Source organism: Solea solea, chromosome 13 (genome assembly GCF_958295425.1).
Source record: "Solea solea chromosome 13, fSolSol10.1, whole genome shotgun sequence".
NCBI classification, from domain to species: Eukaryota; Metazoa; Chordata; class Actinopteri; order Pleuronectiformes; family Soleidae; genus Solea; species Solea solea.
The window spans coordinates 25,735,132-25,758,063 of record NC_081146.1 but is presented as its reverse complement, the minus strand read 5'-3'; the positions used below and the strand labels follow the sequence as shown (position 1 = coordinate 25,758,063).

At 42.4% G+C, this 22,932-nt stretch overlaps 3 protein-coding genes across 5 annotated transcripts; 2 read left to right on the top strand and 1 right to left on the bottom strand.

Annotated features, from left to right (window-relative positions):
* Positions 1–666: 666 nt before the first annotated feature.
* isg20l2 (interferon stimulated exonuclease gene 20-like 2) lies at positions 667–3,318 on the top strand. Its single transcript, XM_058647550.1, has 2 exons — positions 667–900; positions 1,548–3,318. Exons 1-2 carry the CDS (start codon positions 682–684, stop codon positions 1,659–1,661), a joined length of 333 nt encoding a protein of 110 aa, XP_058503533.1. The 5' UTR covers positions 667–681; the 3' UTR covers positions 1,662–3,318.
* Positions 3,319–3,617: 299 nt separating this feature from the next.
* Positions 3,618–9,410, bottom strand: LOC131471179 (beta-1,4-galactosyltransferase 3-like). The gene is made up of 6 exons (XM_058647549.1): positions 9,143–9,410; positions 6,571–6,806; positions 6,169–6,356; positions 5,976–6,098; positions 5,381–5,485; positions 3,618–4,120 (listed from the first exon to the last, which is right to left on the bottom strand). Exons 1-6 carry the CDS (start codon positions 9,408–9,410, stop codon positions 3,979–3,981), a joined length of 1,062 nt encoding a protein of 353 aa, XP_058503532.1. The 3' UTR covers positions 3,618–3,978.
* Positions 9,411–9,420: 10 nt separating this feature from the next.
* mettl25b (methyltransferase like 25B) lies at positions 9,421–16,037 on the top strand. 3 transcript variants are annotated; one of them, XM_058647547.1, is made up of 8 exons: positions 9,421–9,502; positions 11,354–11,472; positions 11,824–12,055; positions 12,139–12,201; positions 12,829–12,966; positions 13,191–13,987; positions 14,705–14,889; positions 15,295–16,037. In XM_058647547.1, exons 3-8 carry the CDS (start codon positions 11,834–11,836, stop codon positions 15,378–15,380), a joined length of 1,491 nt encoding a protein of 496 aa, XP_058503530.1. In that variant the 5' UTR covers positions 9,421–9,502; positions 11,354–11,472; positions 11,824–11,833; the 3' UTR covers positions 15,381–16,037. The 3 variants fall into 3 exon arrangements, with proteins under 3 accessions (XP_058503530.1, XP_058503531.1, XP_058503529.1); XM_058647548.1 differs by lacking the exon at positions 9,421–9,502 and adding an exon at positions 10,058–10,324; XM_058647546.1 differs by lacking the exon at positions 9,421–9,502 and adding an exon at positions 10,578–11,002.
* The last annotated feature ends 6,895 nt before the right edge of the window (positions 16,038–22,932 follow it).

The following is a 22,932-nucleotide window of genomic DNA, read 5'->3' as shown; positions in this document are numbered from 1 at the left end:
TACAGCTCCCCCTTCAAAATGTCCAATGAAAGTATTTTTCCCGAATCTTCTCGAGCCTGGTTCGTGCATGTTCTGCATTTTGAAATACTTTCATGCTTCTTCCTGAACCTCAGTGTCCTAAGTGTTCCCTTCCGTCTGTTGCGAGATCTGAGGCCCTCACACTTGTCGCCTCCATCCTCCTCCAAACCCCACCAACATCAGCTGCCGCTGATCACGACTGTGTCGTCATTCGAGAACGCATGCTCAGAACTTCGCGACAGGCTCACGACTGAGCGAGTGGAGAAATGAGCCGCCGTACGGACAAACCTCGGTCTCTCTGAGCCTCTGACACAGAGCAGTCCTCAACGAGGTCGGTCACTGACACAGAAGAGGACGAGGAGTCTGAACACCAAGGACACTGAGGTTCAGGAAGAAGCCTGAAAGTGTTTGGCAAAAGGCAGAACATGCAGAAACCAGGCTTGAGAAGCTTTGGGGAAAAATGCTTTTATTCGACATGTTGAATGGACCTTTTTTCAGGGATTGCAAACAAAAAAACAACCTTTTAAATCATAAAAATAACTCCTTTCCTGCTATGGTGCATGTACGTTGTCACTCTTGTCCATAAAATGAAAGTGTGAGCGTGTCCTTCATGAAGCGAGCAGCCGTGTGAATGAGTGGAAGTCTCCTCTGTTGGTGTTTTACATGGTGTTACATTGGCAGATCCTCAAGCTGCTGATGGGGAAGGTGGTGATTGGTCACGCCATCCACAATGACTTCAAGGTCCTCGGCTACTCGCATCCCAAGGCCTTGACCAGAGACACGTCGCGGATCCCTCTGCTCAACCTGAAGGCCGGCTTTGCTGAGAGCGAGTGTGCGTCACTGAAGAGACTCACCAAAGCCATTTTTAACCGTGACATCCAGGTAAGACGTGCAGCTTGTCTTCCTTTAAACGTTAAGTATTTAAACAGACATCTGGGTTTTTTTTTCAAGTGAAGTTAAGGGAACTTTATTAATCCCCGTGGGGAAAATTTGTCGCAAGAGGTATTCACAAAATGTCGACCCTGACAGAATATAAGATTACGTTGTCTCACTGTTACACAGACCTTTCCAACAGGAAAACTGAAGTTTGTAAACCACCCACTCTCCCACACCAAACCCCATAGAGAAAATCAGTGATTTTAGCTCTCGGGACACAGGAGCTGCTGGTCTACTGCCGCCTCGTGTGGTCAGATTGTGTCACTGAGGTCAATCTGAAGAAAGGATTTTAAAAGCCGAATTCACTAAAATAAGACATGTGAACTTAGTGATGGAGACAGCAGTGGATCAACAACTCCTGTGTGCTGTGATGTTAAAATCACTGATTTTCTCTATGGACTTTGTTTTTTTTACTTTAAGCACCATATTTTCAAACACTTGGGTTGTCTCCATCTCTTTATTCACCCGTACATTGTGGTTTCAAAAATGGCTTCTCGGGTGTTGCCGAACTAACCCCTCGCCCTTCTCCTCCTCCCCCTTCTCCTCCTCCTCCTCCTCCTCCTCCTTCTCCTCCTCCTCTCTCATGTCCTTAGACGGGGAGGAAGGGCCACTCGTCTGTGGAGGACGCTCGAGCCACCATGGAGCTGTACAAGGTGGTGGAGGAGGAGTGGGAGGGGACACTCGCCTCCAAACCGCAGGGCAGATAACGAGTGGTGCGACGGTGCCGGCCCAGGTCATGTGAACATGAGCGTGGGTGAACGAACCACGTTCTACGTGACCATGGCTGACCCTTCTTTATCATCCCAGGGATTTTAAGTGTCCTTGACCTCGTGTGGAGAAAGACCACAGCAACACCTGAACTCATGAGCAGCTGGACAAAGCTCCACCAGCTGCCTGCAGGTAAAACTCTGACATTATCCCGGGAGAAGGAGGAGGACATAAACCACTGCTGGATCACACACTTTGCCTTGACCTTTTATTATTATTGTTGTTATTCTAACAGTTAACAGGGCTGTCACTTTAAAATCAAAAAAAATAATAATCAAGATTGCATACATTTCAACATGACAGTTTTTATTTTTTAGGGCTGTAGTTAATTTAATTATTTTCAACACCGATTACTCAACTGTCAACTCATCGGTTTGAGTGTGGGTTTTTAATTATTACCCTAATATAGAATTAGATTAGTGTCAACATTTTCAAACAACTCTTTAAGAAGAAAATAAAATATCAATTTAATCAAGCAATATTGTATTTTATTGGTTGAAAATACACTTGTTCTTTGCGCCCCATGATTTGTTTTTTGCGTCATGGTTCTTTGTTTGTGGGCGGGTCTAAGGAAGCTGTCTGAGTTCCAGACGGACAGCGACTCCAAGCCTGTGACATTTTCCCACAAACAAAAAACCACTGTGCAAGTGAGGGAGCCTAATGACAAGTGTATTTTCAAACAATAAAATACAATATTTTTGAATCATTAAATCGACATTTGACTTACCTTTTAAAAACTGTTCAAATCTAATTCCAGACCCTCACTGCCACGAGAATAATACACACACACATCGTGTGTGTGTGTGTTCATATGTCACATCTGTACAAAATGTGTGTTTTCGTCATATTATGTGTTGTCGAGTCAAATTTATGATTAATTTTTACGTCGCATGTTTAAAAAAAAAGAAAGAAAAGAAACGGGAGTTGTGTTTATTGTTCAGAAGTGTCACAAAATAGAGTTTTTATTCTATTTTTGTTCATAACAACAAGCCAAGTGAACTTTGAGCTGTGACGTGTTTCACAAATTACACCAATTCAGTCCAATTTTTAAGATTTTGAGTACCTCCTTTTTTTTTACTCTGGTGTGTTTATAAAAAGAAATTTCATCAGATTGTCCATAGGCTGATAAACAGATAAACAGGATTTTAAACGTCCATTTTTAATCCAGATCTAGATACATGTGATGTTTAACCGAGCACCGTGTTTTAAACGCTGCGTTTTTTAAAGTTACCGCCTCAACGCAAACCGTTTTTATGCCCCACAAAAAAAAGAGTGACAGCCCTCATAGGTTACTTCTCTCTCAGGAAATGGTTGAATAGTTGAAATGGTGCTCCTGCCACCAGGGGGCAGTCATTTATTCACTCATGCAATGAAAAGCTCACCAGTGCAACAGCAGCTGTGAAAGCAAACACCAAAGGTCACATTTTTATTGTGTTTTTTTTTGACATTTTATACAGAGACTGGACGTCATGGTCGCTCACGCTGTTCCACTGAACTGTGTCTGAGTGTCACCATGACGACAGATGCAACAAAAAACAGTACCTGACTTTTGTTTATAGTTGTAGTTCAACATTAAAAATAACTTCCTCTCTGAAACACTGTCACTGCTCAGTCAAATACCAGCCATACAAGTCTGTGGGTGATATATGTCTTATAAATAATAATCTGTGTATCATATGTTTGACTTTATGTCCTGATATAAGAGATATATGTGGATATAAAGTTGCACACAGGCTGTTTCTCTGGATTCATGGACAGAAAAAATACACTGTAAATACACTCTAAACTGCACTGTAAATACACTGTAAAATACACTCTAAAATGCACTGTAAATACACTTTAAATACACTCTAAAATACACTTTAAATACACTCTAAATACACTATAAATGCACTTTAAACTACACTGTAAATGCACTCTAAAATACTGTACTTTAAGAAAAGCTGTAGCTCACCAACATTCAGTCTGATCGATTTATTTTTGAACAACATAAAGCACCGCTCCCTCACAAAGTCACTCGCTCACTCAGCCCACTTCTTTGGCATTTTTCAAAATCAGGCAGTGGGTGGAGTCAGAAGAGCGGGTTTGGTCGTGTTGAAGTCACAGTAGGTGGGGCTTTAGCTACAGGTCTGGCTGCAGGTTTGGTTTGGCTGCAGGTCCGGCTGCAGGTCCGACTGCAGGATCAGCTGCAGGTCTGGCTGCAGGTGCGGCTCCAGGTCCAGCTGTAGGTCTGGCTGTAGGACTGGCTGTAGGACATCAGTACAGACCTCCTGCGGTGCCAATGTTGACGGTGATGTTGGTGTAGAGTGGCAGATATGTTCTTGAGATGATCTGGTACTGAGCCGTGTTCATCCCGTCATACTTCCACGTCTCATTCGTCTTAGACAACAGCTTTAATCTTTTAATGGAAAGCAGCGTTTAAAGTTGTATAGATATTATATGTAGATTATATCTATATATGGTGACACAAGACAAGATCTGCTCTGCATTGATAACCATTGTATAATAAATATGCTGGTTGATGATGGTATTGAATACATTGTCAAATACACTAAATATTGTATGTTATTGTTTAAAAAAAAAACATGGATTCCACAAAAATGGTCTTTAAAAAAAGGCTAATTGTCTGTTTTAAAGCAGAAGACGTGCCCCAAATTAATCTGATTACACCAACAGAAATTATCTGTATACATTCCCTAGAATAATCTGGTTGTGCCCATTGAAATAATCAGATTATTTGTTCTAAAATGACAGAATTAGATTGACTGAAATGATCAAAAGTATTGATTGCAGCCTCTGAAGTAATCTGTTTTCATCCAGCAAGGTAATCGTAAATACAGTAGAATAATCTGATTGTCAGTCGTCATCATCTACCGCTTTTATCCTCCACCAGAGGGTCACGGGCGATAGGCGGGGTACACCCCGGACAGTTCGTAGGGACACACACACACACACACAATTTAGAGTTTCTTATTTACCTAATCCCCACATTGCATATGCTAACCACTACACCACCGTGTGGCCAATAATCTGATTGTGTCCTAATTTTAGTAAAACCACTGAATTAATCCAATAATGTAAACCAAAATAATCTGACTGCACCAACTGCAGAAGTCTGATTTAATCTGCTTTATTTCTTTACATAAGTGATACAAACTATCACTTCACTGGGTGTAATCTGATTACTTTCAGTGTGTGTATCAAGATTACCATGCTGGATGAAAACCGATTACCTAGGCAGTTAAATTTAGATTATTTCAGTGGGCACAATCAAATTATTCTGGGGAATGTATTCAGATTAGTTGGTGTAATCAGATTATTTTGGTGTATGTGTTCAGATTAATTTGCTGAATGAAAACAGATTATTTAGGCAGTTAAAGTCAGATTACGGCAAATGCAAGCAGACAATTTTTTCTGAATCAGATTAAATTTGTGCCTTTAATCAGATTATTTGAGCATATCTAATTCAGTTATTTTAGTGTATATAATGAGATTTAGTGTATTTGACAAATGTATTCACTTTAATAAATATGATGATTATCAAACCAGGAGAAGTCATTACAGATACTTTATCATGATGTGATGGTTCCTCATGTCATGTCACCATATAAAGATGGGATATAGATGTGTTTCACAGATGAACACGTATGAATGTCACCTCTCTGGATTATCCTCGTTTCCTTTGTCCTTCCTGTGTTTGATCATCTTGTAGCGGCCGATCCGCAATGATGGACGACTGAGGCTCATCCCTGCCAGAGTCACCCTGTCACAAACACAAGCACACGTCAGTTTCAGGACACATGGGTAAACAGATTTGAGCTATTTTACCTGATAAAATCTGTGTTTCTTTAAGTCTACGATATCTTGTCACTTTGTGTCACTGAAGTAAATATAAATTAAATTTTTTAAAAGCCAAAATGACAAAAATAAGACATTAGAAATGAGTGATGGATGCAGCAGTGGATCAACAACTCTTGCTGTGATGTTTAAAACACTGATTTTCTCTATGGGGTTTGGTGTGGGAGAGTGAGTGGTTTAGAAACTTCAGTTTCCTGTTGGAAAAGTCTGTCTAACAGTGAGATAAAGACGTGAACATGTTCTTAAGACATCGTAGACCCAGACTGATGCAGATTTGATCACGTGCAGTAGCTAAAAAAAATGTTTTCTTGAGTGTGAGGAGAGGGGATGAATGTCGTTGTAAAAGATCCGGCTTTCTAACAGTTGAAGCTGTCACAGTTCTGAGTGCCTCTCACCTGAGCCCGATATCATCGTCCTCACCCCCCCAGCCCCAGTAGTTGTTGGGGAAACCGTTTATTTTTAAGTAGTGCAGTGGAGTCATGGCTGACACGCCTCCAAAGTACGTGTCATAGGGAAGACTGTACAAAAGAAAAACACGTGAGAGGAGGAGTGACATGTGGAGATCAATCGTTTTCAGTGAAGACGTACTTGTAGCCAAACTTGTCCATGGCGATGGCTGCGTGTTTGGGGTTGGAGTCGCACGCATACAGGTTCCGATCGTCCAGAGGAACCAGGTCCACGTCGTGGAAGAAGAGACAGTCCCACTCTTTGTCCTTCATGGCTTCACTGAAGCCCACGTTCATCAGCTTGGCTCGGTTAAACGTGTAGTTTCCGGCCTGCGGTGAAAATAACACACGTTTACTCAATCAATTCATTCATTCATTCATTTTTTATAAATAAATAAAACAAGTTTTTCAGATTTTTACAGAAACTAGAACATATTCACATTTAAGAAGCTGAAACTGGTTTTAATTATTTAAAAAAACTACTGATCAGAATAGTTGCCGTTGACAAAGAGAGAAGTGACGCGTGTTGATTTTCCAGTTTTACCTGATGAATGACATAAATCCCATAGTTGAGCTGCTGTCGCTGCAGGAAAGGGTGGAGGTAGTAGAGCAGGAACTTGAGGTGATGTTCTCGGCCTCTGAAGGGAATGATGACGGCGGTTCGATGCCGGGCCTCACAGTCTGGAGGCTTGTAATATCCTCCTTTCACCACCAGGGGATTCTTCCTCTGCACATAATCCAGACTGGGCGGCGAAAAGAACCTGACACGGATCGGTCCAACTGTGAGCAGAAACCACATTTACTGTTGTGACCGCAGAACCCAAGAGGATTAGCTTCACGTGTGAATATGAATTCTGAGGGACAACAACTAAAGGTTCTGAGATTAAGTCAAAATCTCATGAGATCTGACTGGAAAACCTCCCAAAAAACTCAATTCAGTTGAGGAAAAAAGTCAGAATGCTGAGGAAAAGGTGGGAATTCCGAGATTAAAGTCAAAATTCTGAGATTAAAGTGAGAATTCTGAGATTAAGGAACACTTTTAAAAGATCGAATTCTGGGGGGGAAAAAGTTCAGAATTTACAAAAAAAAAGTCTGAGATTTCTGAGAAGAAAAGTAAGAATTCAAAGGGAAAAAAAGTAAGAATTCTGAGGAATCGGTGGGAATTCTGAGATTAAAGTCAAAATTCTGAGATTAAAGCAGGAATTCCTGAGATTGCAGTCAAAATTCTGAGATTAAAGAATTCTGGGGAAAGATTCAGAATTCTGAGATTAAAGCTAGAACTATGAGAAAAAAGGGAAAACCTGAGATTAAAGAATACTGAGATCTATCTCACAATTCTGACTTTGAAGAATTGTGTGTGTGTGCCTGCGTGCGTGTCGTCATGTAGACAATATGGTATGTTCTAGTTGTCGTCGGAAGTTGTCATTTCCAAGATAAGGCGGCGTTCCTTTAAGTGGAACGTCTGCTCCAGAGCAGCCTCACTTACCCTGACATGGAATCCCAAGATGGCTGCCACTCACATCTTTTACTGTTAATAAATTCACTTCTGTCTTCTTGTTTTCACAGGATGGTCTGTGTTCGTCCGTGTGCACACAGGTATCTCACACAGGTTGCTCACACATGTTGCTCACCTGTGTTTGTGTGAAAGCTCTGTCCAGCTATAATCCATGTTCTGTCGAGCGTCTGGGATGTAAAATCGCTGTAACGCCGCCACTCTCCTGCTGCCTCATGTGAGGTGTTTATGTAACTTTGGTGAATTTGAATGAACAATTTTTATACACAGAAGTTGCCACGTTGAACAGTGGAACATTATTGTTCGCAGGTTTTGTGTTTGATGATGTATATATTTTCCAACAGGAAACTGAAGTTTGTAAACCACTCACTCTCCCACACCAAACCCCATAGAGAAAATCAGTTATTTAACATTACAGCACACAGGAGTTGTTGATCCACTGTTGCCTCCATCACTAAGTTCAAATGTCTTATTTTTGTCATTTCAGCTTTTAAAATATTTAATTTAGACATACTTCAGTGACACAAAGTGACCACACGAGGCAGCAGTAGACCAGCAGCTCCTGTGTCCCCGTGAGCTAAAATCACTGATTTTCTCTATGTGGTTTGGTGTGGGAGAGTGAGTGGTTTACAAACTTCAGTTTCCTGTTGGAAAACTGTCATTATTATTATTACCCCTGTGTTTTTTCTCTTCAGCACATTAACTGAGACACCCACGACTCAGCAGCAGGTATGGAAATGATGACACTGCACTGAAATTTGAATATCTTTGTTGCAAACAAAAGCTAATATTTGTCTGTCTCCGTGGCCTGTGGAGATGCATTCCAACCCATCTTGTTGAGCTTGTATCGAAATATGTGTAGCATGTGGTTCTTTTTACCATGATAAACCAGTTTGACTGAAACTCCTGAAGGAAAAAATGGTCAATATTTGTACCAGTGTAGACACATTATTCACCCCTTTCACAATAAAACATTTCACTGACAACAGTTTCACACAGACAAACGTAAACAACGGTAAACAGCTTTTGTGTCGCTTTGATAACTGATCACTCTCCTACACCAAAGTCCATAGAGAAAATCAGTGATTTTAGCTTGCGGGGACACAGGAGCTGCTGCTCCACTGCTGCCCCGTGTGGTCACTTTGTGTCTAAATTAAATATTTTATAAGCTGAAATGACAAAAATAAGACATTTGACATTAGTGGAGGCAGCCGTGGATCAACAACTCCTGCTGTGATGTTAAAATCACTGATTTTCTCTATGGGGTTTGGTGTGGCAGAGTGAGTGGTTTACAAACTTCAGTTTCCTGTCGGAAAAGTCTGTCTAACAGTGAGATAAAGACACAAACGCATTCTTAAAGACATCATAGACTTAAACTGACATGTATAAAGGACTAAATATGAATATGGAGTTATATTTGTTTCTCTTAAATTGCTGATAATCTTGTAAATATGTATATTTTCTTTCTGTCAGCTGCACATTTATGCAGATTTTTTATGCCTTGTTTGTGATGTGTCACAAAATATAAATTGGTATCATAAATGTAATAAAATCACAGTATTCTTGGGTGCACGGTGACAGAGAGGGAGGACAGAGTAATCACCTATGAGAGGGGACATCACGGGGCAGTAGGACAGAACCGGTCCACCTGTGTGATCCCGGGGGACATGGGGCAGGTTGGCGTACACGTCTTCTCCGTCTCCTTGGCAGAAGATGTTGAAGGCGTTCTTCAGCCACTCCTTGTGTTCCTTGCAGGACAGTAGAGCCGTGACCAGCAGCTGGATGAGCAGGAACAAGAAAATGTAACGCCACTTCGGCTGGATCTTAATCATGGTGCTGTCAGGAAAGCTGACGCGCGCACATGTGTCCATAGGAGTCTTCAGTCGCCCGGACCTTTACTCGCTTCTTCTTCTTCACCAGAGGCAGAAGTCAAACTGCTGCGGCTGCACTTTTTCCTCTGAACGTAAGTCACAGTGACTGTAGTTTTTAAATCAAATCATTTTTACCTGAATATGAAAAAAAAATCAACAGCAAGGATAGGGAAAATTCTAAAAAATGTTTACAAATTCCATCTGGCAGATATCTCCAGAGTTGGTCCAGTTCTTCCTTGTCATGGGAGAATAAAAGTTGTCCAACATCATTTAGTTTCACCACCACTGAATTCTAACCATTCTCCTGTGGTGTCTCACTGACTCTCACTTTACTGAGGGTCACAGCTTCTACTGAGAGACAGGGGGAGTGGCCATGTGCCTGTGTGTGTGTGTGAGAGAGAGGACATTTTGGCTGGTCTTCATATTCTGTAGATTCTAACAAAAGCTTTTTGAGGGTTTAAGTCTTGGTTTGGGTTAGACATCTAGTTGTAATGGTTTGGATAACGGTCATTATGTCCTCACTATGAATGCTGCACAAACATATGTGTGTGTGTGTGAGAGATCATGTCTTTATCTCACTGTTAGACTTTTCCAATAGGAAACTGAAGTTTGTAAACCACTCACTCTCCCACACCAAACCTCATAGAGAAAATCAGTGATTTTAATATCACAGGAGTTGTTAATCCACTGCTGCCTCCATCACTAAGTTCAAATGTCTTATTTTAGAGAATTCGGCATTTAAAATCCTTTGTACAGATTTACGTTAGTGACACAAAAAAATAAACCGAGGCGAGGCGAGTAGAGCCGGTGGAAATGCGCCAAAAGTGACCACACGAGGCAGCAGTAGACCAGCAGCTCCTGTGTCCCTGCCAGCTAAAATCACTGAGTTTCTTTATGGACTTTGGTGTGGGAGGGTGAGTGGTTTAAAAACTTAAGTTTCCTGTTGGAAAAGTGTTTCTAATAGTGAGATAAAGACGTGAACATGTTCTTAAGATATGGCTCCAACTTCTGATCTCTGATGTAAATGGAACGCAGCATCTCGTCTCATCATGTCAACACTCTTTTTGTTTTAAAGGAGTGATTTCCTAAAGTCGTTATACATGTTGTTCGTTGATGTACATTTGGATATGGATAACCCACTGTTATCCATCATTTATGGCTGTTTTGAAATAAATAAATAATAAATATTTAGAGTTTTAAATGGCGCGACATGAAAAATGTTTTACAGTTCGGCCTGCGATTGTGGAAAATTCCGAGCTGCACTTAAACGCCTCACCCAGTGTCTCGTTAGCTCGCGGCGGCTACAGGCTAACCGCCGTCAATATCATCAACAAATATAAGAAAAAGGACAGAGCGGGTGTAAACTGTACAGTGTGAAGAGCTGGACTGTGTCCGTGCCCAAAAGTGACGGGAGCAGTTTGGTCTCAGATGAGGAAAAAGAAGAAGGTGGCTTTTATACAACATTAGCATCAGTTAGCCTGAGCGGCATGTTTACAGCAGGTGTGTCAGCGGAGGAGCAGAAGGAGCTCGCGACGCGGCTCTGCGGCTTCCTGTCCCGGTACACACACCGACTCACCGACTCCTACATCATCGTGAGTGTCACTCACAACAACAACAGACACTGCTGCTGCCTCTTTGTTTGTTTTCTTACAGCAGTCACGCGACCATTTGGCGTCCGATTCGGCAGTTAAGGGGAAAGTTGAGGGGAAACTTAACGTTGACCGTTCATTTCAGGCATTTGAAAAGACATTTAAACGTTGAGTGAAAAGGGTCATTTCACTGCTTTTTCTGCATCTGGACCACATTAGACCTGGTCTATACCTAGACTTGTCAAACCTGGACTGTATTGTCCCAGAGAGGCTGTAGGTTATTGAAAACACTGTTATGTATATAATATGTATTTGTGGTTACTATGGTGCAGTGGATGTGTTGTTTCCCCGCAGGAGTTCTTCACTGAGGACCTGTGGCACACATTGCCCAGCAGGTGGCAGCAGGCGTTACAGGACCTGTCCTACCCACAGATCGCAGATCTCTTACTGGACGCTACGCATGGAGACAGGAGGTGACGCCTTAAGGCTTATCAATAAAATCTGTGTCTATGTTTGAGTTTATATCCTGATGTATGTGGATATGAAGCTGCTTGATATGAAGGTTGTTTCTCTGGACTCATGAGAAGTTTGAGAGTGACACTACACTGTATATACACTGTTTATGATGTGTATTACATGATCTAAAACTAAACTAAACTTTCTAAAAGTGAGGGTCACATGAGTTAGTTTATCCATCACATCCATCAACAGAGTTACTGCCAAACAATGACCTATTCTATATATCCACTAAGACAGTGGTTCCAAACCTTTTTTCCTTTGTATTTTGCTGGTCGTCCCTCCTGAGTGAGCCTCTGTTTTTACAGATATCCCACCATGTGGCCGCTGTCACTGTTGGCTTTCCGTGCCACTGCCCACGCCCTGGCCTTTCCCAGGGACTGCAGGCGGGAGCGAGGAGGAGGAGGAGGCGGTGGCAGCGGCGGCTCGCCAGTACCACAAGAGTTCCAGGAAAACCAGAGTCAGAGTTCACTGCTCGGCCACATCTTCAGGAAACACGTCAAGCCCAAGAAACAACATGAGATCCGCAGGCTGGGCGCGGTACGCCACCACCTGTCTGCCATTTTGTTGCCCGTACCTTCTTTCATCAATGTCTATTAGATGTTTTCTGTTTTCTTCTTCAGCTGGTAAAACAACTGTGTGACCAGACGGACTGCAGCAGAGTGGTGGACGTTGGCTCTGGACAGGTATGGTCCTAAATTCTCGCCCCGTTGTGTCCGGCTTCGTATGGTTGTCGTGAAACTACACAAGACGGAGGTTTCTTCTCTGCAGACGTGTCCACAACGGAGAGTGACAATATTATAATATATAAATATGGTGACTTGCATCACAGACACAATGGGGGCGGAGTGATATGACAAATGACATCACGCGTGACCACAGGATAATTTAAATCATTTATTAACCAATAAAAGTGTAAAAAGAAGCGAAGTCATAGAGTTATATAGCAGTCACTAAACATGACCTCTGACCTCCAATAACATGATCATACAGGGTGGACATTTTCAAAAATGAGGACATTTCCAGAAAGTAAGGACATTTCCACCACTGAATAAGGTCACATGACTGATGCTACAAACACGTCTATAGCTCTATAGTTGGCACGAGTTGAATTTTGAGGATGTTTTTCCTCCAAATGAGGACAGAAAAGTTGTCTGTTTTAACGGAATTGTCATGGTTACGGGAGAGGAGACCTCCTGTGCTTTGCTACACGCTCACAACATAGTTTACACACCGCGATCAAGTGCTGTCACATGATCGGAAACTGAAGTGAGGCTGCATATCGTTAAACGTGACTTCTCTGCTCCAAACAGGGTCACCTGACTCGCTTCCTGTCCTTCGGGCTGGGACTGTCTGTGACCGCCATGGAGGCGGATCGCACCCTGGTTGCCATGGCGTCCAGGTTTGATGGACAGTTGCTGTGGGCCCTGGAGAAGGAGAAGCAGAAAAAAGTGAGTGATTAATCCTTTTTTTATTCATGTCAAAAAAACAAAAGAATTCCTGACCCTTGTGAGGGAGTTCCCACTACAAATGGCAAACAGCATTAGCTTGTTGATAGTCCAGCGAACACGGTGCGACGTTCACGTTTTCCTTACGAAACATTTAGCAGCTCAGTCGTTGACAAAACAACATAAAAACAACATAAAAACAACGTAAACCTCTTTCTTCTACCTAGAATGGTGCATCTTTGCTCCCAGGATCACACTCCTCTCCCCGCCATGTGTCTGCCTGGGTAAACCCCAAGGCATCATGGGAGGCTTTCATTAAGCAGCTGACTACAGCAGATTGTTCCAGCGAAGTTCCTCCTCCATCTGGATCCAGCAAAAAAAACCTGCGGGGCTCTGGGCGTCATCGGGGTCGTTCCCACGATGTACAGGCCTCTCCGCCTCACAGCTCCAAGGACTCTGATGCTACAAGCAAAATTGAGTCAGAGGAACGATCATCTACCTGCTGTCCGTCCATCCCTGTCCAGCCTGTCTGTGAGCAGGTCATTTGTCCTGACGACACTGCCCTGCAAGCCCACCAAGACTTTGTCCTGACCGGTCTCCATGCCTGCGGTGATCTCAGCGCCACCCTCCTCCGCCACTTTGTCAGCTGTCCGCATGTTCGCGGTATCACCTCTGTGGCGTGCTGCTACATGAAAATCACCACCAGAGAAAACCCCACCCCTCCAGGACTGGTGGAATCCCCTGCTCCCTTGACACTGTGTCAAGAATCGGATCCCTCCGAGTTTGGCTACCCGATGAGCTCCTGGGTGCGGGGACTGTCAGGACATCAGCTGTCTTATAAGGCACGGGAGGGGGCGTGTCACGCTGTGGAGGATTATGTGCGTAGGCTGCGGGAGGAGAGCGAGCTGCTGAGGACACACTGCTACCGGGCGATGCTGGAGACTTTCATCAGGGATACGAGGCCAGAACTACGTCGAGCAGGAATCCAGACGATAAAGAAAGCTCACATGTTACCCTTCACAGAGTGAGTAAAACTGCAGCTGGCATGCATTTTACCGCAACACCACGTTGTATACTGTACACCTGATCTTAGCCCTTAACTATAGTTACAGGCCTTACCTCTAATCTTAGCTCCTACCTGTAATTTTAGCCCCACATTTAACTTTAGCCCCCACCTCTTGTTTTAGGCCTTCCTCTAATTTGAACCCTTACATCTAATCTTAGTCCCTACCTCTAGTTTAGTCCTTACCCCACTCCTATCCCCTACCTCTAATCTTATACCTCCATCTTTAATTTTATACCCTACCTCTAATCTAATCCCCTACTTCTAGTTGTAGGCCTTCTGCTAATGTTTGCCCCTACATCTAATCTTAGGCCCTACCTGTAATTAAAGCCCCACCTTTAATGTTTGGGTTAGTTACCTCTCTTACCTCTAATCTTAGGCCTCACCTGTAGCCTGAGCCCCTACCTCTAGTTTTAGGCCTTCTGCTAATTTTAACCAATCTTAGCCTCAAACCTCTCATTTTAGCCCATACCTCTAATCTATGCAACCACCTATAAATTTAGGTATCTCTAATCTTAGGCTCCATTTAACTTAAGCCTCTCTCTATAATTTAGGCCTTAACTTCTTAAAATCTTAACCCAAACTTTAATCACTCTAATTCTAGCCCCTAACGTCAATCATAGACTGAGATAAACACAGGCTAACATTTGGTCCGTCTATGTCTGTGTTTTCTCTCAGGTACGCCCGCCTGGGTCTGGCCCGTGTTGGCCTGCCTCCAGACATGGACCTGGACCCGGAGCGGGTGGAGACCATGCTGAAGCAGCAGGTCAGGGTGGTGGTGTACTTCAGTCTGACCCTGCTCCTGGCTCCTGTGGTGGAGACACTGGTGCTGCTGGACAGGATCATCTACCTGCAGGAGAACGGTGAGAGAACATACTCGAGTATCTGTCTACTGTATGCACCTGTAGGGGGCAGTGTTATGATCTGCAGTTTCATCACACATTGTATCTTGATCAAATAATCCCAATGTTTTCGGTCGTATTGCGATTAATTTTGCAGTTGGACGGTTGTCCTGCGACGCATCGTGTGCAAAAGCATAAACAAAAAACCAAAGAGTTCTTTGTTAACTCAGATTTGATTTTCTCCAAGTACCACCAGAGGGAGCTCATGTACCACAGTTTGAGAACCATGGCTTTACAGGATCTTAAATGATTGTATCCAGTTCTAATTAATGTTGATATGTCCTGTTGATAGGGCCGTTGATGCCTTATGACAATTATTATATTTTATCGACTAATCGACTAATGAAACCCTGGTGGCCTCCGCAGGTCTGGACAGTCGCCTAGTCGCTCTGTTCGACCCAGACTTCTCCCCCAGAAACTTTGTGCTGGTCGCTCTGAAGCCCCGAGAATAAAGAGGACAAGTCTTTCACTCTGAGAGTGGACACTCTGGACTCTCTTGAGTCTGAGAGTGGATTCTCTGGACTCCTGAGAGTGGACGCTCTGGGCTGTGACACTCTGGAGTCTTAGAGTGGACGCTGTGGACTCTGAAGAGACACTCTGGATTTTGACACTCTGGCGTCTGAGAGCAGACGCTCTGGACTCTGAGTGGACACTCTGGACGCTCTATGGCTTTACACTGGACTGGACTTTCCTCCTGCATTATGTCACTTTGATCTAAACGTATAAATATTGACTGTCGATTTAATAATTAGTGTTTACATCCAGAATCACAGCTTCTCTGTCGGCAGTTGAGGGGAAACTTAACTCACAATGTTTTTTCGGTGACCTTTTTAAACAGCAGAGGGTGCTGTTATTTACATGAACTGCTTTTAAAATGACGCAAAAACGTTCATTTATTTTTTTTCTTTTTTTTAAACGCGAAAAACTTCCACGTGCTACTTTCAGATTCTTTTGTCGGAATTGTTTGCTCAGGTTTTCACAAAACAACACAACAGCTCTGCTGGACAACCTGAGAACTGCACTCTAGAGTGATTTAAAATTTTGAATTATCACTGACTAGAGGAGTTACACTGTGTGGTCATTTTAAATAAAAAAGTGCTTTAATGCAACTTTGTGACTTTTGGGCCAATTTTTTAAATGTAAACTTTTTTTTTTTTATTGTTGAAGCACCTCTGTTACTCCAGGACGATCTTTGCACGGGCTGTACTAGGTGTACTGTGTGCCACTAGGGGAGATTAGCTCATGCGCAGCTCTGTAATGAACACACTGTCTCTGTGATGTCTGATTTACCTCCTATTTAAAGAGCCTAAGGTACAACATAAGGCTATGGATGGCAACCTCCCTCCTTGCCCCAGCAGAATTGTCCTGTGAATAAGAAAAACAATCTCAAAAAATACTAATTTTTGACTGAATTACTAGCACGTTACAACGAGCTGATGGTGGAGAGAATGACTGGGTTGATGGATGTGGTGGATATGTACACCTGGGTGTCGTCAGCATACCAGTGAAAATGAAGTCCATGATGATGTATGATATGACCAAGGGGAAGCATGTAGATGATGAAGAGGAGGGGGCCGAGCACCGAACCTTGGGGAACACCAGTGGAGACAGGGAAGGTATTTGATTTGAAGTTGTTTATGGAAACGTAATGATGGCGGTCGGAGAGGTAGGAGGAGTTTGGATCAACAAGTCAGAATTTACTCACCAAGCCACATAGTTGGTGAACCACGTTATTCCAACTGTGCATCTCCTCAGTCCTGTCTTCCAAACAGCCCCACGGTCTGTTAACGCCTAACATGTCTGTGCATGTCAGCCATGTACTCAGCAGGACACACATTTTTTAAGTTGTACTAACTGAGTACACTTCTATGTTAAGTTAAGGTAGAAATATCTGTTCAAAATTTGAGTTAAGAACATTTAATTTAATTTAGAACAAATTATATTATAGTGTACACGTAACAAACTTATTTTTTTATGCAGAAAAGGTTCTTGATTTTGAGCTATACCTACTAACACCATGAATCATTTCTTAGAGTAAAGTAAATCTGACAAACTGGGCTTGCAGTAACCATTTTTAAACACCAGAGGCTGCTGTTGTACATGTTTTATCATCGTTTGTATTTTCAAACTGAAAACCTTTTGTTATAATAATAAGAATAAGAATGGATTTATTTATATACACTGCCTGGCCAAAAAAAAGGTTGCCACCTGGATTTAACTAAGCAAATAGGTAAGAGGTTGCTGCAGTTGGTCAGGTCTAGGTTCAGCAACATTATATTACCTGAATATAATGAATGAGCAGATTATTCCATCAATGCATTTTTTTCTTCCCTGATGACATGGGCACATTCCAAGATGACAATGCCAGGATTCATCAGGCTCAAATTGTGAAAGGGTGGTTCAGGGAGCATGAGACATCATTTTTGAGACATGGATTGGCCACCACAGAGTCCAGACCTTAACCCCATTGAGAATCTTTGGGATGTGCTGGAGAAGGCTTTGCTCAGTGGCCTGACTCTCCCATCATCAATACAAGATCTTGGTGAAAAATAAATGCAACACTGGATGGAAATAAATCTTGTGACATTGCAGTAGCTTATGGAAACAATGCCACAGTGAATGAGTGCCGTAATCAAAGCTAAAGGCGGTCCAACGATGTGACCCTTTTTTTAGGTTGGCAACTCTTTTTTTGGCCAGGCAGTGTATATTTCTGATTAAAAAAAATACACTGAAAAAAATATTTTATTTTTAAATTTCTGTTAATCCACATAAAAACACAATCCCTCACTTTTCAAAATAGGTCTCCACATCTGTTAATCCACGTTAAAACAAAAATCCCTCACTTTTCAAAATAAAAGTCCCCTGCTCTGTTAATCCATGATAAAACTCAAATCTGAACAAAAAGTTCGGTGAAATTGTTTTTTTTTTGGCATCAGTTGAGGATAAAACTCACTTGATTCACTTGATTTTGATCTTTATCTCAGAATGAATCTTTTCATATTTCTATCAAGAGCAGGGTCCGTTCTACTGAGGCGGCCATTTTGGACCAGCATGTTATTACAGTAGCCCACAGAGGACAAACTCAACATGTTTCGAGTTTTGATGCCAAATGAAAGCTACGCAGGTTCAACAACACAAGAGAAGAGTGAGGTGAGGAAATGTTGATAAATGTTTTACAAAAATACACAAAAAGTTTATTTTTCTTTTTTTAAATCACTCAAAATGATTGTCAAAGAAGTTTGTTTTAGTAAAATATGAATTGTTTGGTGAGTGCAAACTATATTAATTTGAAAAATTCATAAAGTGACAAAAAAGGGAAGGCACAAGTCATTATTTTCAATCAGTCATTTATTGACATGTTTGAGTTAAGATTTCTGAAGCTGAAGCTCAGAGCTGTGATTGGTCGACGATCACAGCTTAAAACGCCCGTCTCGAATGTGTTAACAGGGAATTTAGTTATAGGTTGTTTGTTCTCTGTTGTTGTGTTGTTGTTTTTTTATTTTTTTTTTTTTTTTATTTTGTTCCCCCCCTCCTCCAAGGGCTTCGCCACTGTACATCTTCACTTGACAAGGGGTGAATAATGCACAGCACAGCTACACCTCAAAGTCAGGGCTGCAGGTTGGTGTCATGGAACGTTAGGGGAGTCAATGGAGCAATCAAAAGGGGCAAAGTGATTTCACATTTGAGGCAACTTAAAGGGGATATTTATTTCCTTCAAGAAACTCACCTTAAGACCTCTGAGATTTCACGTATGAAAAGACCTTGGATGAGTCATGTATTTCATTCCAGATTTTCTGCAAGGGCGAGAGGGGCGGCCATCATTGTAACTAAAAACATAACATTTGAACTAACCAAATCTATTGAGGATCCCAATGGGCGTTTTGTGGCTGTTTCAGGCAAGCTGTTTGACATCCCAGTCATTTTGGTGAGTGTCTATGCCCCTGTGTGGGACGATGACAAATTCATTACTCATCTTCTCTCCTCCCTTCCAGACATAGATAACCATTACCCGATTATAGGTGGCGATTTCAACCTTATCCAGGATCCTATTCTAGATAGGTCCTCGTCTAAACCCTTTACTCTCTCAAACTCTGCCACAACACTGAGATCGTTTGTAGATCAGCTTAGTCTATGCGATCCTTGGAGATCTCTCAATCCTTCCACCAAAGCCTTTTCTTTTTTTTCTCACGTCCACCGTACATATTCTAGAATTGATTTTTTTCTAGTGGATACTAGGCTGCTGCACTGGGTCAACTCTAGCGAGTATCACAGTATAGTGATCTCAGACCATGCTCCTACATCAGTTGTCATAAATTTCCCAAACCACAGACCCACACACACACAGTGGAAACTTTCCCACTTCTTACTGAACAATCCACATTTTAAAAAATTCTTTCAGGAGGAAATAGTCAATTTCTTTCATGCAAACGACACCCCAGACGTTACTAGAAGCACTCTTTGGGAGGCATGTAAAGCATATTTGAGGGGTCAGGCGATTTCATTTGCTTCTCGGCAGAAAAAAGTGGACACGGAGAGGATGGTATGGCTCTCAGATCAAATAGTTAGTATTGACACACAATATGCCGCCGCACCTACTCCCTCTCTTTATGACCAACGTCTCAAATTGCAGGAGGAGTTTGATCTTTTGTCAACATCCAAGATTGAAACAAAATTGTTAAAAACAAAGCAACGGTTTTTTGAAATGGGAGATAAGGCTGGCAAACTCCTTGCCCATCAGGCTAGAACTGCAGCTCTCTCGAGATTAATCCCCAGGATAAAATTGCCATCGGGAACAGTGGTCACTGACCCCAAATTGGTAAATGATGCGTTTTTGAATTTTTACTCCGACTTGTACACGTCTGAGTACTCACCTGAGGTTTGGAAGAGCCATAACCCCCTGGAGATGTTCTCATATCCTAAAGTTGATAGTAGTCTGTCTGACAAATAAGGCGCGCCAATCACTACGGCTGAGGTACAGGAGGCAATTGGACAGCTACAAAATGGAAAATCCCCGGGCCCTGACGGGTTTGTGGTAGAATTCTACAAAGCATATTCAATCCTAATAACCCCACATTTGGTTAACGTCTATAATGAATCCTTTAATAGCGGCAGATTACCACCAACCCTATCGGAAGCTAACATTTCTCTTTTATTAAAAAAAGACAAAGACCCCCTTGAATGTAGCAACTATAGGCCCATTTCACTTCTAAACGTGGACCAAAAGATTCTTGCCAAGGTCCTGGCCTCTCGCTTGCAACAAGCCCTACCAGCCCTAATTTCCACAGACCAGACGGGGTTCATGGCTGGAAGGAACTCCTCATCTAATACTAGGAGACTTCTCAACATCATTGGCTCCCCCAACCCTGTCTCGCCTGAGGTAGTAATTTCTTTAGACGCTGAGAAAGCGTTCGACAGGGTTGAGTGGGAGTATTTGTACTATGTCCTGTCTAAATTTGGTTTTAGCTCTGACTTTATCACATGGATTAGACTGCTTTATGAATCTCCAACCGCCCATATCCTTACAAATGGAGCAAGGTCGCCCCCTTTTGCCCTCCGTCGGGGTACCAGACAGGGATGCCCCCTTTCCCCCCTCCTGTTTGCTCTAGCTATCGAACCACTGGCCATCTGGCTCCGGGAGGAGGGGAGAGTCGAGGGCATCACCAGGAATGAAGTCACCCATAAGCTGTCCCTGTATGCGGATGATTTGTTATTATATGTGTCAAACCCTGCGTCATCCATCCTTGTTATTACAGACATTCTAACACAATTCGGCAAATATTCTGGTTACAAATTGAATTTTAATAAAAGTGAACTTCTCCCTATCAATCCCCTGTCTAAGAAGATGCCACAGTCTTCTTTTCCATTCAGAGTTGCTACAGAGGGGTTTCGATATTTAGGCATATTCATCACTGCTTCTTTTAATGACCTTTTCAACAAAAATTTTCGCCCTCTCATTGATAAGTGCAAGCTTGACCTGGCTCGCTGGTCTTCCCTCCCTCTCTCCCTATTTGGTAGAGTTAATCTGGTAAAGATGGTGATTCTACCTAAATTTCTCTACCTGTTCCAACATATTCCGATTTTCATCAGACGATCCTTTTTTCAGCAGCTAGATCAGACAATATCATCCTTTCTGTGGTTGAATAAGCCCCCCCGTATTAGAAAAGCTGTATTACAACTCCCCAAAAAGCTGGGCGGTCTTGCACTACCCAATCCTATCCAATACTATTGGGCATGCAATATTAACAAACTCATTAATTGGATTGACAGAGGAGCTGATACAGGCCCCTCTTGGGTTCAGTTAGAGCTACGGTCCTCAAAGTTTTCTTTACAGTCCCTCCTTACTGCGCGACTTCCCCTTAAGGTGCATAATATCTCACAGAACCCTGTTGTAACCAACTCACTAAAAATTTGGATCCAATTTCGCAAACACTATGGCTTGAATGATCCCTCAACTTTAGCACCGGTTGTTAAAAACCATTTATTCCCGCCCTCCCTGTCAGACGCCACCTTCACTATGTGGCGTAACAAAGGGTTATTATATGTCAAGCACCTTTACAAAGATAACATATTTACTAATTTTACGGAGCTTGCAGCCAGGTTTGAATTACCTCAATCTCATTTTTTCCGGTTTCTTCAGGCCAGGCACTTTGTTAAAACCAACTACCCTCACTTCCCTAACCATCCACCCGGGTCTCGGATTGACTCCTTGCTCACCCTCGATCCTGCACAAAAGCGTTCCATCTCCGTGATCTACAATGCCATTGACTCCCTTAACCCTGACCTAATGACTCGTCTGAAACAGACCTGGGAGGAGGAGCTGGGAGTTCCAATTTCAGATATACAATGGGACCAAATCCTTAAGCTAGTTCATACATCCTCTATATGTGCCAGGCTCGGTTTATTACAATGTAAAGTTCTTTTTAGAGTGCATTACACAAATGTCCGACTGGCGAAGATTTATCCAGACACCAGTGACAGTTGTAATAGATGTAAACAGTCACCTGCTAATCACACACATATGTTTTGGTCCTGCCCGAAACTCACCGGTTTCTGGCGCCAAATTTTTGATACACTCTCAATGGTGCTCGATATGGACCTTAACCCTGATCCTTGCACGGTCCTGTTTGGCTCCCCTCCACTCGCTACACCTGAACTCCCTGCGTCAAAGCGCCGAGTACTGGCCTTTACAACGCTATTGGCCAGACGCCTTATTTTGTTTAAATGGAAGCATGTTCTTCCACCTTCACACAATAGCTGGCTTAGAGAGGTCTTAACTCATATCAAGCTTGAGAAGGATAGATTTTCATTGGCGGGTTCTGATAATGCCTTCAACAAAACCTGGCAGCCCTTCTTGGAGTACTTAGATAGAACTATTATTCACCCAGACAGTGACTAGATGCCCCCCCCCCCCCCCCCCCAACCTCTTTTATTTTTTATTCTGAATTTTATTCATTTTAACATGTGATTTTAATATTTATTTATTTTTATTTTATTTTATTTATTTATTTTTTGTTCTTGTTTCGTATGTGTTCGTCTTTTTTTTGTTGTTTTTTTTGTTCTCTTTATCTAACAGTGGGTGGGTAGGGGAAAGGGATAATAACGGCTCATGGAGCAGTTCAGACTTTAAGTTAAGTTGTTGTTGATTTCAGCATATATTGTGTAGGACTACCAACTGCTAATTTTACTGCAAGTCTTACTGTATACACTGTATGTGTGAACTACTGTTATGTAAACAAAAAAACGAATAAAAAGATTTATAAAAAAAAAAAAAAAACGCCCGTCTCTCAATTGGCCGCAGACAGTAACAGTCGGAGCATAATCTTTGAACCTGGGGTTGCGGCACATGATAATCTGAGAGATCAAGAAGAAGAACTCTTCGAAGCTCACCCTGCCATCCATATTCTTGTCCAGATCGTCCATGATGTACCCGATACGGGTAGAGTTCCAGCTGTTCTGTAAGACAAACACAGAGAAACAAACATCTGAACTTGACCGGACGGAATC